Source organism: Mobula hypostoma, chromosome 1, assembly GCF_963921235.1.
Source record: "Mobula hypostoma chromosome 1, sMobHyp1.1, whole genome shotgun sequence".
In the NCBI taxonomy this organism is placed as follows: Eukaryota; Metazoa; Chordata; class Chondrichthyes; order Myliobatiformes; family Myliobatidae; genus Mobula; species Mobula hypostoma.
The window spans coordinates 218,004,440-218,018,784 of NC_086097.1; the positions used below are offsets into that span (position 1 = coordinate 218,004,440).

At 38.1% G+C, this 14,345-nt stretch overlaps 1 protein-coding gene across 7 annotated transcripts in view; it reads left to right on the forward strand.

Annotated features, from left to right (window-relative positions):
• LOC134355019 (centrosome and spindle pole-associated protein 1) overlaps positions 1-14,345 on the forward strand; it is a 187,202-nt gene that overhangs the window by 97,960 nt on the left and 74,897 nt on the right. For 6 of the 7 annotated variants that reach the window (XM_063064662.1, XM_063064671.1, XM_063064680.1 and 3 more), the window contains 5 exons: positions 1,976-2,134; positions 4,956-5,103; positions 5,984-6,127; positions 10,220-10,332; positions 12,382-12,531. In XM_063064662.1, coding sequence (XP_062920732.1) covers positions 1,976-2,134; positions 4,956-5,103; positions 5,984-6,127; positions 10,220-10,332; positions 12,382-12,531 — 714 coding nt within the window. The remainder of the gene's footprint in view (positions 1-1,975; positions 2,135-4,955; positions 5,104-5,983; positions 6,128-10,219; positions 10,333-12,381; positions 12,532-14,345) is intronic. The other variant, XM_063064709.1, reaches the window with a different exon arrangement.

Sequence of the window (14,345 nt, forward strand, 5' to 3'; positions counted from 1 at the left end):
AACTTTGAATTTCACAATTAGTGAAAAAACACCTCATCAAATCACCTCATAATGTAGGATCATATCCTGCACAAGGGAATATGATCCTAGATTATGATTCCCAAAACCAAGTTATCAATTTGGTATCTTCCCTTGGATTTTCTTATGGCATGTCACATGGAGCTGCACATGGTATCTTTGCTTTGTATAGCTTTAGTATCTTGTTTCCTTTTATAGTTTAGTTCTATATGTATAAAAATTGCATTGCATACATTTTTGATTATATTCTGGACCTTTTGTCATATGATCTATATACATGCATAAAAAGTCCATTTGGATCCTTAGGTTTTCACTACTAGGAGAGAAACAGATTATTTATTCCAGAGCAACACACACAGAACACTAGAGAAGCTTAGCAGGTCAGGGAGCATCCATGCAGGGAAATGAACAGTCGATGTTTCAGGTTGAGATCCTTCATGAGGAGTACATGATTTATTCCACACTTTGTAGGTACAAATAGATAACCTTCTATATGACTTCCTTGAAATCCATTTGCCACTGTTTTGCATTTTTTTGTATTGTCTATTAATATCCCTAAGTGTTTCTGTTTGCGTTTTCCTGCACTGCTTACGTTATTTCAGTCATTTATAAATACAGGCGTCCCCCGCTTTTCGAACGCTCGCTTTATGAAACCTCACTGTTACGAAGGACCTACATTAGTTCCCCGTTTTCGCTAACAGAAGGTGTTTTCACCGTTACGAAAAAAGGCAGCCAGCGATAAAAGGCAGCGCGCGAAAAAAAGCAGCGCACGCCCCCAGCAGCCACTCCTCCCCCGGACTTAGAACTGCATTCCAGCCGGCATTGCTTAAACACGTGCCTGTGAGCAGCCGTTAGCAAGGTGAGTTCTAAGGTATCGGAAAAGCCTCAAAGAGCTCATAAGGATGTTACACTTAGCGTAAAACTAGACATAATTAAGCATTTCGATCATGGTGAATGAAGCAAGGACAAAGTGAGTTTGTCTTGTGGAAGTTGACGAAGATGATGTTGAAGAGGTTTTGGCATCCCATGATCAAGAACTGATAGATGAAGAGCTGACGCAATTGGAAGAGGAAAGGATAACAATCAAAACCGAATGCAGTAGCGAACGGACCGAAAGTGAAGCAAGTGAAATTTTCGCTGCAATGATTGCAGAAAAGTACAACTTTAATTTTGAAAGGGTACGTTGGTTTAGGGCATATTTGCAAGATGGTTTGAGTGCTTACAAAGAACTGTATGATAGACAAATGCGTGAGGCTAGCAGCCAAGCAAGCCTTCCAATCAGCCACAGCAGACGATGAACCTTGACCTTCGACATCGAGGCAGGCAGATGTAGAAGAAGATGACCTGCCTGCCCTCGTGGAAACAGACGACGATGAGATGATACCTCAGTGTCCCACCACCCCAACCCCCGGGCCGCGGACAGATACCGATTCGCGGAGAATGCAGCAGTAGCAGGGAGGCACCCAGCACAAACAAAGCCGAACTAAACAAGCTAATTAATTAAGTGCCGCCCAGCACGTAAATGTTGGCCCAGATCAGAGGTGATTGCCAATTGCATCGCCTCTGATCTGGGCCGATATTTACGTGCTGGGTGGCACCTAATTAATTACGGAAACACGAGGAAATCTGCAGATGCTGGAATTTCAAGCAACACACAAAAAATTTGCTGGTGAACGTAGCAGGTCAGGCAGCATCTCTAGGAAGAGGTACAGTTGACGTTTTGGACCTAGATCCTTCGTCAGGACTAACTGAAAGAAAAGCTAGCGAAGGAAAAGTGAGGGACAGATACCAAATCTCTTACTAGCTCTTCTTTCAGTTAGTCCTGACGAAGGGTCTCGGCCCGAAACGTCAACTGCACCTCTTCCTAGAGATGCTGCCTGGTCTGCTGCGTTCACCAGCAACTTTTATGTGTGTTACCTAATTAATTAGCTTGTTTATTTTGGCTTTTTTCTTAAAGATGTGCTGGGTGCGTCCCGGCTATCGCTGTACCCCTGCATGCTTTGCGGATCGGGATCAGTCGCTGCCTGCAGGTTGGAGGCCACTGCACCACCCCAACCTCCGACGACTCAGCCTACACACCATCATCAGTGTGCTCTGCACTGTCTTCCCGATTCTAGTAAGTGATACTACACTGTACATACGTTATTTCTACTTTATATAGGCTGTGTATTTTTATGCATTATTTGGTATGATTTGGCAGCATCATAGCTTAAAGATTACTGGAGAACGCTTGCTCTGTGTTTTTCCTGAGAGCGCTTGCGTGAGATTTTCGCTTCGGAGAACAGTGCAGGCAATGATTATAGAGAAGTATTTCTACTTTATATAGGCTGTGTATTTATCATATCATTCCTGCTTTTACTATATGTTACTGTTATTTTAGGTTTTATGTGTTATTTGGCATGATTTGGTAGGTTATTTTTTGGGTCTGCGAACGCTCACTAATTTTTCCCATATAAATAAATGGTAATTGCTTCTTTGCTTTACGACCTTCTGGCTTCCGAACCGTTTCATAGGAACGCTGTACCTTCGGATGGCGGGGGAAACCTGTACAGTTATTAGTTGAACACAGATCTTTAAGTTGAGTTCTAGCCCACTTTGATGGCTGAATCAATAATTTGTCCTTATTTATATTAGCTAACATTAGCTAAGACATTTTTTTCAAATACCTTTTTGAATTCCATATAAATAATGTCTCTTGTCTGCTACTTCACCTTTTTTCAGTTGGGTTCTTCAAACATGATAGGTAGTGGCTCCATATGTCACTACTACAGGCTGTGACGACCCTGCCTTACACGAGTCCCAGGCTTAGCTGGCTCCGGGTGACAGTACCTCGTATGGGCCCCTATCCGGAGTTATGGAACCCACTGCATTGTGGGTATCTTCGGGAGAAGAGAAGGCTAAGAAGTAAACCCTACACAAATCTGGAGTGGAGCCCCTAAGGCGGTTGGATGACGTATCATGTCACCTCTTGGCAGCTCCTGCAGCCAAGCTGATGCCAGATGTACTGCTTCGCATTCCTTTGGACCACATCCGCGAGGCTGAGAGGGGGATCTTGACGTCTGGGCAGCCCAGGATCTCCACATTTATCGCCCATGTCTGCACCCCAGAGTGGTCACTCCTATGGGCGCATCCATTGTCTACTTAGACAGACGGAGCCATGAATGAATTTCTTCAAGCATAACTTGTCGCTTTTATAATATATCCTTAACTGGTTCCTCTATTTAATTAAAAATATCAAAGTATTCAGCCATTTTGCCTGATTACAAACTCTGATATATTCTGAAGTGTAAAAGTAAATTCCTAACCTGGCCTATTCAGCAGGCAGATTCAGCAGTACAAGTGCAGACTGTTTGCACTACTTCCTTGCACTCCCATGATGAGTCTAGTAGAAGTGCATAGTTGATAAAATCCCAGTGAACACACATTCAGAAGTTCAGGATTCCATATTCATGCAAGCTTACTTGGGGGAAACTTGTTAGTTTTTAACAGAACTTTTGATTTCCCCAGGAAAATCTGGGTCATTGTCTGAGTTTAACCCAAACAAATGCTTCAGTGTTAGATTTATTTCTGCCTTTTTAGTAAAAGGCAAAGTGCAACCTTCAGTTGAAAAAGCGCTTGTTGATCCTCACATGCCAGTTTCAGTTGATGAATAAATCAGTATGCACAAAGATAATTTATACTTAGCTTTGAAACTTATGTAAGTATAAATAGAGAATTTAGAGGCAGCCTATATAGTAATATTTGCCCCATATACAGGAAAAAAACATTGAAATGGTCAAAAAATCTTTAATGGAAGTTACTTGGCTTATTTAATGTAAATGCAGGTCCACAATCCCTTATCCAAAATCCTTGGGGCCAGTTGCATTTTGGAATTCAGAATTTTTTGGATTTCATCCCCCCCCGCCCCGCCCCGATACTAAAAAACACGTATGCTCAAGTCCCTTATTTAACCTGTTTCAGTGCAGTGGTGTTTAGGACCCAGCGGCGCACCAAACCTACGCAAATCCTCCCGTATACTTTAAATCATCTCTAGATTACTTATAATACCTAATACAATGTAAATGCTATGTAAATAATTGTTATACTGTATTGTTTAGGGAATAATGACAAGAAGAAATTTTATTTCCAACAAAAACATTCAGTAAAGCATAAGAATATACAGCTTCAAACGAACCGAATCAAACACATGGTAAATGACTTATTGAAATAAATGCAGAGTGTCACTGTCACTATAAAACTTCAGTAACTTGTCTTTCTGTTTATTTAAATCATATGCAATGGTAGTTCTGACACTGCTTTCTTCAGTAAGATGCCGCACAGACACACCACGATCAAGCTTCTGCAATAACTCCACTTTCTGCATTATTGATAGAGAAGATTCTTCTCTTTTTCTCATTGTTACCCATAGGGGTATCTGCAGCTCTTTTTGACATTTTCACAGTGAAATTAAACACAAAGTCAACAGCAAACACAAAATATTAGCGAACGGCAAATGCCTATGTAACCAGTATGAGCGCTGAGCCACAACTGACGTCTGGCGGCCTCTGCTAGTGTTGCCACGTCACACCTGAGTGATGTCAACTGTTGGCAAAAAAAACTTCGGTTTTCGGAGCTTTTTGGATTTCAGAATTTCGGATTAAGGAATGTTCACCTGTAATACATTTTGTTGAGCATGTCTAGGGTCACATTATGTTAATAACTTGGTTTTCTTTGTGACACCTCCCAGGTCAATTGCTTTTTCGTATATATTTCCATTTCGTTGTCCTGAATAACTATTCTGGGACGTTATCTTCAAGGCATTACTCCCATTCGTTTTAAAAATTATTATTTGTATCACACCAGGTTTGATTTGGGACATTTGTTCTTCTAAGCATGCGATATTAGTATCCTGAGTACCTTTTAGGTAATTATTCTTCAGTGCTTGATGTTTTCTATAGATGCAAGAAAGAGAGGAAAGGAAGAGAAAAGAAAAGGAGGAAGCAGAGAGATATGATGCAAAACTTGAGCAGGAAATGAAAATATACAATCCATGGGGAAGAGGAGGAGGAGGAGCACCTCTTAGAGATGCAGAAGGAAATTTGCTAAGTATGGTTCTTTTTTTCTTCTTTTAGTTTCGTTATATTCAGGTTTAGGAATATGCTTAGCCACTTTGTATACTACCACTATTTAATAGTTTCATTGACAGAACATAATTCAGATTAGTCCCAGTTCTTGGACTTCGGAGATGAATTTGTATGGAATTAGAGTATTTAAAGTGGAGCTGTAGCCAATAAACAATAGTCTAAAATAGGTCCTGATATTTCAGAGAGGAGCATAGAGCCAGGAAGAAGGCGTTCACCATAGACCTGTAGGCAAATTGCTGTAGGCTGAGGTTGTTAGGCAGGCTAGAGTTAAATGTGTGACATGCACTTCATGATGGTGGATGTCAGAGCCACCTAGCAATAGTTATTAAGGCACATTACCTTATTTTCTTAGGTACTGGGATGAATATGGTCTTCTTAAAGCCGGTGGGAACCTCAGATTTAAGCAGGGAGTGGTTTAAAAATGTTTGCAAATACCTCCACCAGCTGATCTGCACAGGATCGAAGGACACAGCCAGAGACTGCATTTGACCCAAATGTTTTCTGTGGGTTCACAGACTTTCAAGCCAATTATAAATTCTGACAGCATTCTTCTTTGTAATTTTTGATATTGTCAACATAATTATTGTTTTTGCTATACTTCAGTCAAACTCGTGGTTAAATGGATTCTCCGTATGTACTTGCATATATGCACAGAGGCTTGCATTCCACCGGCCACTCTTTAATAAGATTGGGTTGGATTTGACCAGATGTGAAAGAAAGGCACTCCATTTATTCTCTCAATGATTCTATACTTTTTAATTTAAAGATCCAAAGCTGTTATACAATTTATGATTGTGTTTATTTGTAATCTCAAATATATTTACTTTAAACATTGCAAACAGCTGATCTGAAGAAAATGCATAAGCAGAATGAAAATGCCTATAGAGACTTCCCTCATCAAGGAAATCAAGACTCCAGAGATACAGTACCCTTTAATTTGAACTTAACCAGACCAGGTGCGGATACTCCTCAACAGAAAGCCCAAGGTAAAATCATGTTCTAATGAATATTGAGAACAATCTGTTGTATGAATATTTATACATTTTGCTGGCTAGTACGTCTTTTATGCATTTTGTATTCTTTTGGTACTCAACTGTTTATGGCTATTGTCTAGAAGAAGGTTTGCTTTTTATATCATTACAAGGAATGAGATTACCTGTTCCCTCTTGCTTCACCCTCAAGACCACCCGGCATGGCTTTCTAATCCTGAGGAGATGTAGTTGTAGGTGATGTGGCTTTGACTGAGTGGCAAGATTAGTAATCTTCATATGTCACACAGTTTAACTGATGCCTTTGTAAACGCTGCATAAGTGAAATAGACAGTTGTCCACACCAAGATAATGCAGTCTGTTACTGAGCACTCAAGGATGTGTAAGAGCAAAAATTGCTGGAGGAATTCAGCAACTTAAGTCTATTGCTGTAGGTTTCCAGCATCAGCAGAATCTCTTGTATTTATTGTTAAGAACATTTCAAATGTCTTTGTTGTAAGTTGAACATTCTTCCATTTTGCAAATTGCATCAATTGGAAAGCACTTCTGTAGGAGTAGTAGAATAAGTAAACAAGAGTAGAAATTGGACTTCACAGGGCTTTTTAATCATTTTGTTAATTTTTGGAAAGAGAGAAAATTAGATTGATTTTGGTCTAGGTTTGCAGTTTATGTCTTTCTAATTGTGCTTATAAGCATCATGAAATTTGTATATTAGGATGAGAATAGTTTAAACTTAGTAATCTTCATTGTAGTTAGATCTTGACTACCAAATAGCAGGAGAATGTGCCATCCATTTAGAATGAGATGAGGAATTTCTTAGACAATTTATGAATGTTGGAAATTTTTACTATTAGTGAATCTAAGTAAATATATTCAGGACAAAGTTATATAGATGTATGGACATTGGAGGAATCCGGATCAAGGGTTTCGCCCTGAAAGATCGACTGTTTATTCTTCCCTGTAGATGCTGCCTGGCCTACTGAGATCCTCCAGCATTTCGTGTGTGTTACTCTGGATTTCCAGAATCAGCATAATCTCTTCTGTTTATGTTCCTGTCAACTAACTTGTATTTTTTGTATATTTACTTTCATATTTCTGCAGTATTCTTAGCTTCTTATTTAGAGAATGCTCTGATTAATGTGCTTTATCATGTTAAACATCATTTGCCATTGTTTTATTAATTCACATTGTCTTTGCAACTTAGAAGCTTTGCAACTAGGTAAAATAATGTTGTGGTAAGTTACCAGAATGATAATCTTAAAGCCTGTAACAAATTCAAATCTGATCACAGTGCCTCTTCTGGGAGCTGGAATAGAACCCAGCTGATAGTTTGCCTTCTCCTGTGTTCTGGAAAATTAATTATCTATATTATGTGAAATTGCTGTTCTTACCCAGTTTGACCTTTTTGTGAATACAGGCCGACAGCGATCTGTTTTACTCTTAACTGCCCTCCTGATATCTCCTCCTCCCTCAATCACAGCATGTCAGTAAGTCCAACCAGAAGACCACAATCTGTGCGAATTGGAAATGACATCTCCACCTCACTAACAGTCAACACTGGCGCACCACAGGGATGTGTGCTTAGCCGACTGCTCTACTCTTTCTACACCCATGATTATGTGGCTAGGCATAGCTCAAATGGCATCTATAAATTTGCTTATGATACAACCATTGTTGGCAGGGTTTCAGATGGTGACGAAATGGCGTACAGGAATGAGATACTGTATACCAGTTAGTTGAGTGGTGTCACAGCAACAACCTTGCACTCAACGTCAGCAAGACCTAAAAGCTGATTGTGGACTTCAGGAAGGGTAAGATGAGGGAACACAAGCCAGTCCTCATAGAGGGAGCGAGTGAGCCATTTCAAGTTTCTGGGTGTCCATGTCTCTGAGGATTTAACCTGCACATAACATAATGATGCAACTATAAAGAAGGCAAGACGGCAGCTATATTTCATTAGGAGTTTGAATTGATTTGCTTTGTCAACTAAAACACTCATAAACTTATAAAAATGTACCTAGGAGAGCATTCTGAATAGCTGCATCTGGTATGGGGTGCTACTGCACAAGATTGAAGTAAGTTGCAGAAGCCTGTAAAATTAGTCAGCTCCATTATGGGTACTAGCTTCTGTAGTATCCAAGACATTTTCATGGAGCGGTGCCTTAAGAAGGTGGCATCCATCATTACAAATCCCCATGACCCTTATCATTGTTTCCATTGAGAAGAAGGTAGAGAAGACTGAAAGCCACACACAGTGATTCAGGAACAACTTTTTTCCCATTTGCCATCCAATTTCCAAATGGACATTGAACCCATGAACTACTTGTTTTCTTTTTTTCCTTTTTTGCGTTAGTTATTTTAACTTAATCATTTCATATATATACGTTTGTGTGTGTGTGTGTATATATATATGTGTGTGTGTGTATATATATATATATATATACACACACACACACTTAATGTAATTCAGTTTTTTAATGTAAGTCAGGTGTTCCAATCAGTGAGATGAGATTGGAGTTGTGGGTTGTAGAGGTGCCTTGCCCTGTAAAGAAAAAAAGGCACACAAAGTCGAGTTACTTACAGAGCCTGCTCTTCTCAAGAAAGATATGTTTATGTGCACCATGCCTCATTCAAGATAACTTTCAGAGGACCTTGGAAGAAGAATTGTAGAGAGGCATGAAGCTGGAAAAGGCTACAAATGCTTGAGTGTTCATCAGTCCACAGTAAGAGAAATTGTCTACAAATGGAGGAAACTCAGTACAGTTGCTACTCTCCCTAGGAGTGGGCAACCTGCAAAGATCACACCAATAGCACAACATACAATGCTGAAAAGAGATGAAAAAGAACCCAAAGGTACAGCAAAAGACCTGCAGAAATCTCCAGAACTTGCTAAAGTCTCTGTTCGTGTGTCCACGAATGATGTTCATGGAAGGACACCACAGAGGAAATCGCTGCTCTCAAAAGAAAACATTGCTGCATGTCTCAAGTTTGCAAAAGACCACCTGAATGTTCTACAACGCTTCTGGGATAATGTTCTGTGGACAGATGAGACAAAATTGAACTTTTTGGTAGAAATGCACATTGCTATGCTTGGAAAGAAAAGGGCACTGCACACCAATATCAAAATCTCATTCTAGAGTTGAAGAAGTTTTGTAAGGAGATATGACCTAAAATTTCTCTAAGCCGATGTACAGGACTGATCAACAGTTACTGGAACTGTACTGTTTTCCACAGATGCTGCCTGGCCTGCTGAGTTACTTCATTTTGTGGGTGTTGCTTGGATTTCCAGCATCTGCAGATTTTCGCTTGTTTGTGATGAGTTACCAGAAATGCTTGGTTGAAGTTATTGGTGTCCGGGGTGGGGGTGGGGGGTCACACCAGTTACTGAAAGCAAATGTTCATTTACATTTTCCAACAAATACATGTAATATTGGATCATTTTTCTCAGTAAATAAATGATCAAGTAGAATGTTTTTTGTGTTATTTATTTAATTGGTTTCTCTTTATCTAGTTTTAGGACTAAATAAAGATCTGATCATATTTTTGGTCACATTTTTGCAGAAATAGAGAAAATTCTACAAGGTTCACAAACTTTCTAGCCCCACTACGTTTCTATGTTTCACTGTATATAAATGACAGGTAATGACAGTTTCTGTTTCCGATAAGAGGGAACTTAATCAACTTGCCATGCCAATTGAATCATCAACAACATTAATTCCTTGAATATCAAATCCTCAGATTCACCATAAACTCAGCTAGTTCAGCCACATAAAGACTACAGCTAATATGAAAGATCCTAGAGTCTTTTCAAGAACAGCAGAAGATATTGGAAACATGCAAGAGATGAGGTCTCTATGGCAACACTGGAGATGCTCAATACTATACACACCTTGTGTGGTTGATTGGAACTCTATGCACTAGCTCAGCCACCTGTTCTTTCTCATGGCCAACTTCCCGACTTTGAATCCATATAGTTTCATTTTCTTCACATTCCTTGAAAAAAATAAGTTAACGCACTCAAATTAGTTGTTTAAGTTTGAAGATATTTGGAGAATGAGTCATTTATTTTTGTTTTTTTTTTCTTTGTAGGGTTTACATTTGCAAATGCATCACAGATTTCCCAAGGAAACCCAATGATTGAACAACATACTGAAAGAAAAGTACCTGATCAGGAAAAATATAAAGAATACCTACGCTTACAAGTAAATGCAGTTGAAAATACTTTTTAGAAGATTTCCTGTTGAACTTGTTTATTCCTTTCCCTGAATCCGTTATTTGAATTTATAGTTGCTCTCTATTATCTGAAAAAATTCAGTTGTGAATCAGTTGGGTTGCCATTGGATTAAAATGTTCTGAGTTGAAAGATCTTCGTACAACATCTAGGCTGCAACTTAGAAATTCAGATGCCCCGCTCTTTACTGACTCTGTCATTCATCTGAAAATCTCAGTTGTCCTGACTGTTTGTGACAGTGATTGCTGGTAATCCTCTCTCTTCCCATCATATAAGGTAGTAACCTCTGGCCTAAAGAATATTTTCCTACACATGTCTCATTGTGGAATATTAGCAGTAGATTTTTGTTTATCTAAAAACAAATGCTCAAGTGAGATCGACACTTCTGTGTGTTCATGGAATGTTTCATTTCACTTCTGCACGTAATTGCAGCTCGTGACATTTCTCAGCATGTAGTAAGTCAGTGTCTTGAATTTTACTATATTCAAATACTCAATAAAGAACTGTTGTGCACCATGATCACAGATGCATTTCTTTGGAAGTGGGTGAAGTGCTATTCCAGCACAAATTGAAGGGCCGGCCCCCACGTAGTCAATCGCAGAAGTAACATATGGAATCTGTCTTAGTGCGAAGTCTGCACCACAACAATTGAAATTGATACCTCCACAATTTCTAGCTGTCATTTTGGAGTTCTTTTGCCTCTAAATCTGAGGTTGTGATTTAGGCCCCACACCAGACACTTGAATAGAAAAATAAAAGTTGGTACACAAGTGCAAGACTGAGGGAGTGGTTTGTATAGATTTATATATAAAGTTTCTTGCAGTAAGTTATCTTTGATATTCTGACCAATATTTATCCTAAATTAGTATCAATAAAACACACACTATCTTGTTATGATCCCATTTGTGCTCAAACTGGATGCCATATTTTTGGCGTTAAAAATGAGGGACCTTTTCAAAGGTATTTTAGAAACAAAGTGATTTGGAGTTCCTGCAGTTATGAATGATGCTGTGTAAGTATAAGCCTTTCTGTGTCAGCTATTCATTTTAAACTTGTATTGCCAATATGGAATCCAAAGGGAGTCAAGATTTGATCGCTTTGAAAGAGAATGTAACATTTTCTGTTCGTCTTGGTAGGCAGGAAGTTCCACGAAAGATAGAACAGATTATAATTTACTGATCTTTTTGGTTTTAGTAATAGATTTTTAAAAATCATTTGTTTTCTTGAAACAAATAGTTCTTTAGTCTGGGGAAAGTTTAAGTAGTATGCTAAACTCAAATGCACTGTATGTGGGGCAAATGCTACTACTTTCAATGAAATAGATACAAAAAGTTAGGTTTTTAAAAAGTAATTCAGTGCAGTCTTGTTGGCTCAAATACTGAATGGCCAGTGCCTTGCCAGGGAGAGATTTTGAAAACCATCTGAAGAACAAGTGGTGCAGTTGTTATCCTGCATGCATCAGAGTGGTCTATCTGGCAACATATTTAGCTGGTGGTGCAGCAGCTTATCGATAGGTTTATGCCCACCTTGTACTTTTACATAGCAGTTTGTCACTGTAAGTATTACAGAGCTGAGTAAAGCAACAAGATGTTCCGACTCATCATGATACAAACAGCTTTTGTGATGGTCATAATTAATTATAGGGGACTAAATTAACTAAGTCAATCTGATGTGATAAAGTGGACTTTACCATTACGTGAAATAAGTGAGGCTCTATTCTAAATTTCGATTTGGGAACTAATTGGATAGGAACTAAGTTTCCTGTACTTAAATAAACCACACCATTTTCTGTAATTAAACTTCAGATTTCAGTCTGTTATTACTTATGCTTAATTAGTTGATGACTTTTAAGCACAAAAAACAGAATGGATAGTTTCAGCATGGATACAGAGCTAAATTTTTTTTAAAATCTGATATTCCTGAGGTTCTGAAGATGTGAAGAACAAGGAATTGTAGTAAGAAGTTGGTTTTAGAGAGAATTCATCAGAGGAACTTTTTATTACTATCCAATCGGTTTCAGATCGAGGAAAAGCGACGCAAAGCAGAAGAAGAACGTGAAAAATGTAAACTTGAAGAGCAACGAGAGGAAAAACGATTAGCTGAACAGAGAGCACGAATTGCAAAAGAACTTGAGGAGGAGCAAGAAAAGAAACGACGTAAAGAAGAGGAGGTATTCTTGTTTGACTAATAATAGATATTACACATTTAAAACTATTGCTGTACTTAATTGATAAACACTACATATTGCAAAATGAATATTTTCTTTCATTTCAAATAGGTGTTTAATTATTTCAAAGTAAATTCAGTGTTAATTCGAGCTCACCTATATCTGTGGATTTTATTACTTTCCATTTAAATGCTGTTAAAGAGATGGAAAGTGTCATGGTAGGGCAATCTTGTATCCTTTTATCAGCCAAGATTTTGGTCTTTTTTAAGGCGATTCTTAAATAGTCACACAAAACACCCATGGGAATTTTCAATTGTGTCATTGCATTCAACAGTATGGACAAGGAAAGGTACTGTATGAAATGAAACCATTGGTCTGTATTCATTATTTGCTAAAACATTTCATTCTGCTGTTCTCTATGCACAAGCTACATCTTCCTCTGCTTCATGCATTCTTCCTATATATCCTTAAAAACAGGAATGATGTATTCCGACCACTTTTCATGCATGACCCTATGTCTGCAGTCCTGTTGATAAATGAATCTCTCTTTACTCCTTTTCTAGCTTCATTAGTGATAATTTCAAGTTGAATACTCTATATCACAGGCCCTTAATTAAAGATGATAATTTTTAGCTATTTACGGTACTCTATCAAACCTCGAAAACAAAAGTTAAGAACTTTCTTTCCATTTAAGTACACTTGGTGTTGCAAGTTTTTTCTCATGTATAGGGTTTCTCATTCCTAACACTAACCTGGTGAATCTATCCTGCATACTCTCTGTGGCTTTAACATCCTTTCTCTTGTACAATAATCTGTTATTAGGAAAGAGTGACTGAGCACTTAGACAGATATGAACTGAGAACCAGCATGGATTTATAAAGGGTAAGTGGTAAATAATGACTTAGTTAATTTTTTTGGAAAGGTGATCCAGGTGATAGATGGAGGGAGTGGCAAAGATTGTCAAAATTTATATGGACATTCAAAGGGTATTTGAAAAGATTTCATTTAATAAAAGAATGATAACAAGCTGGTGGATATAATAAATTGAGAATGTTTGGATATGGTTTGGGAAATAGGGCATGGAAAGAATGTGATTAATAGTGACCCCAGTGATCTGGGTTAGGGGGAATAAGTGGGGACTTTAACTATAATTACAAAAGACGGATAAAAGAATATGGTCACAAATATTGTAGATGTAAGTGGTGTTTATTAGAGACTTAAAAGATATTAAGTGTAGAGAATTATGTCAACCAATTTGAAGAAGAAAAATATGAATATTTTATATATGAGAAATCCAAAAAAAAGTGGAGGGATAGAGAATTAGTAGTCCAAATATAGAAATAAGTAAATATTATTAGACAGGTAAAAATATAATGTAACAAACTACTGGAGGAACTCAGTAGATCAAACAGCATCTGTGGGGGAAGAAAGGAATTGTTGATGCTTTGGGTCGAAACTTTGCATTAAGTTGTTTATTGCAACAAATTCTGGTAGTATCTTGTGTCTCCAGAAAATGTAGCATCATAATCTACTGAAATGGGCACATTTATTCAATGCAGACAGGAACAGGAAACAGTGGAAGTTAGTTTAGTTTTATAAAGTTCTTACAAGACTTTATTTAAAGTACTGAGTTTATTTATGGGGACCACATTTCAGGAAGAGTGAATTTACCTGGGAGGGGTTGAAGCATAGATTCACCAGGCTAAAGGTGTTAAAGTGAAGACACATTACATTCATTAAACTCATACACCATAGAGTGTAGAAGTTTAAAGGGTGTTCAGTTAGGGCGCTTAAAAATGAAGAATTTAAGAGGACAA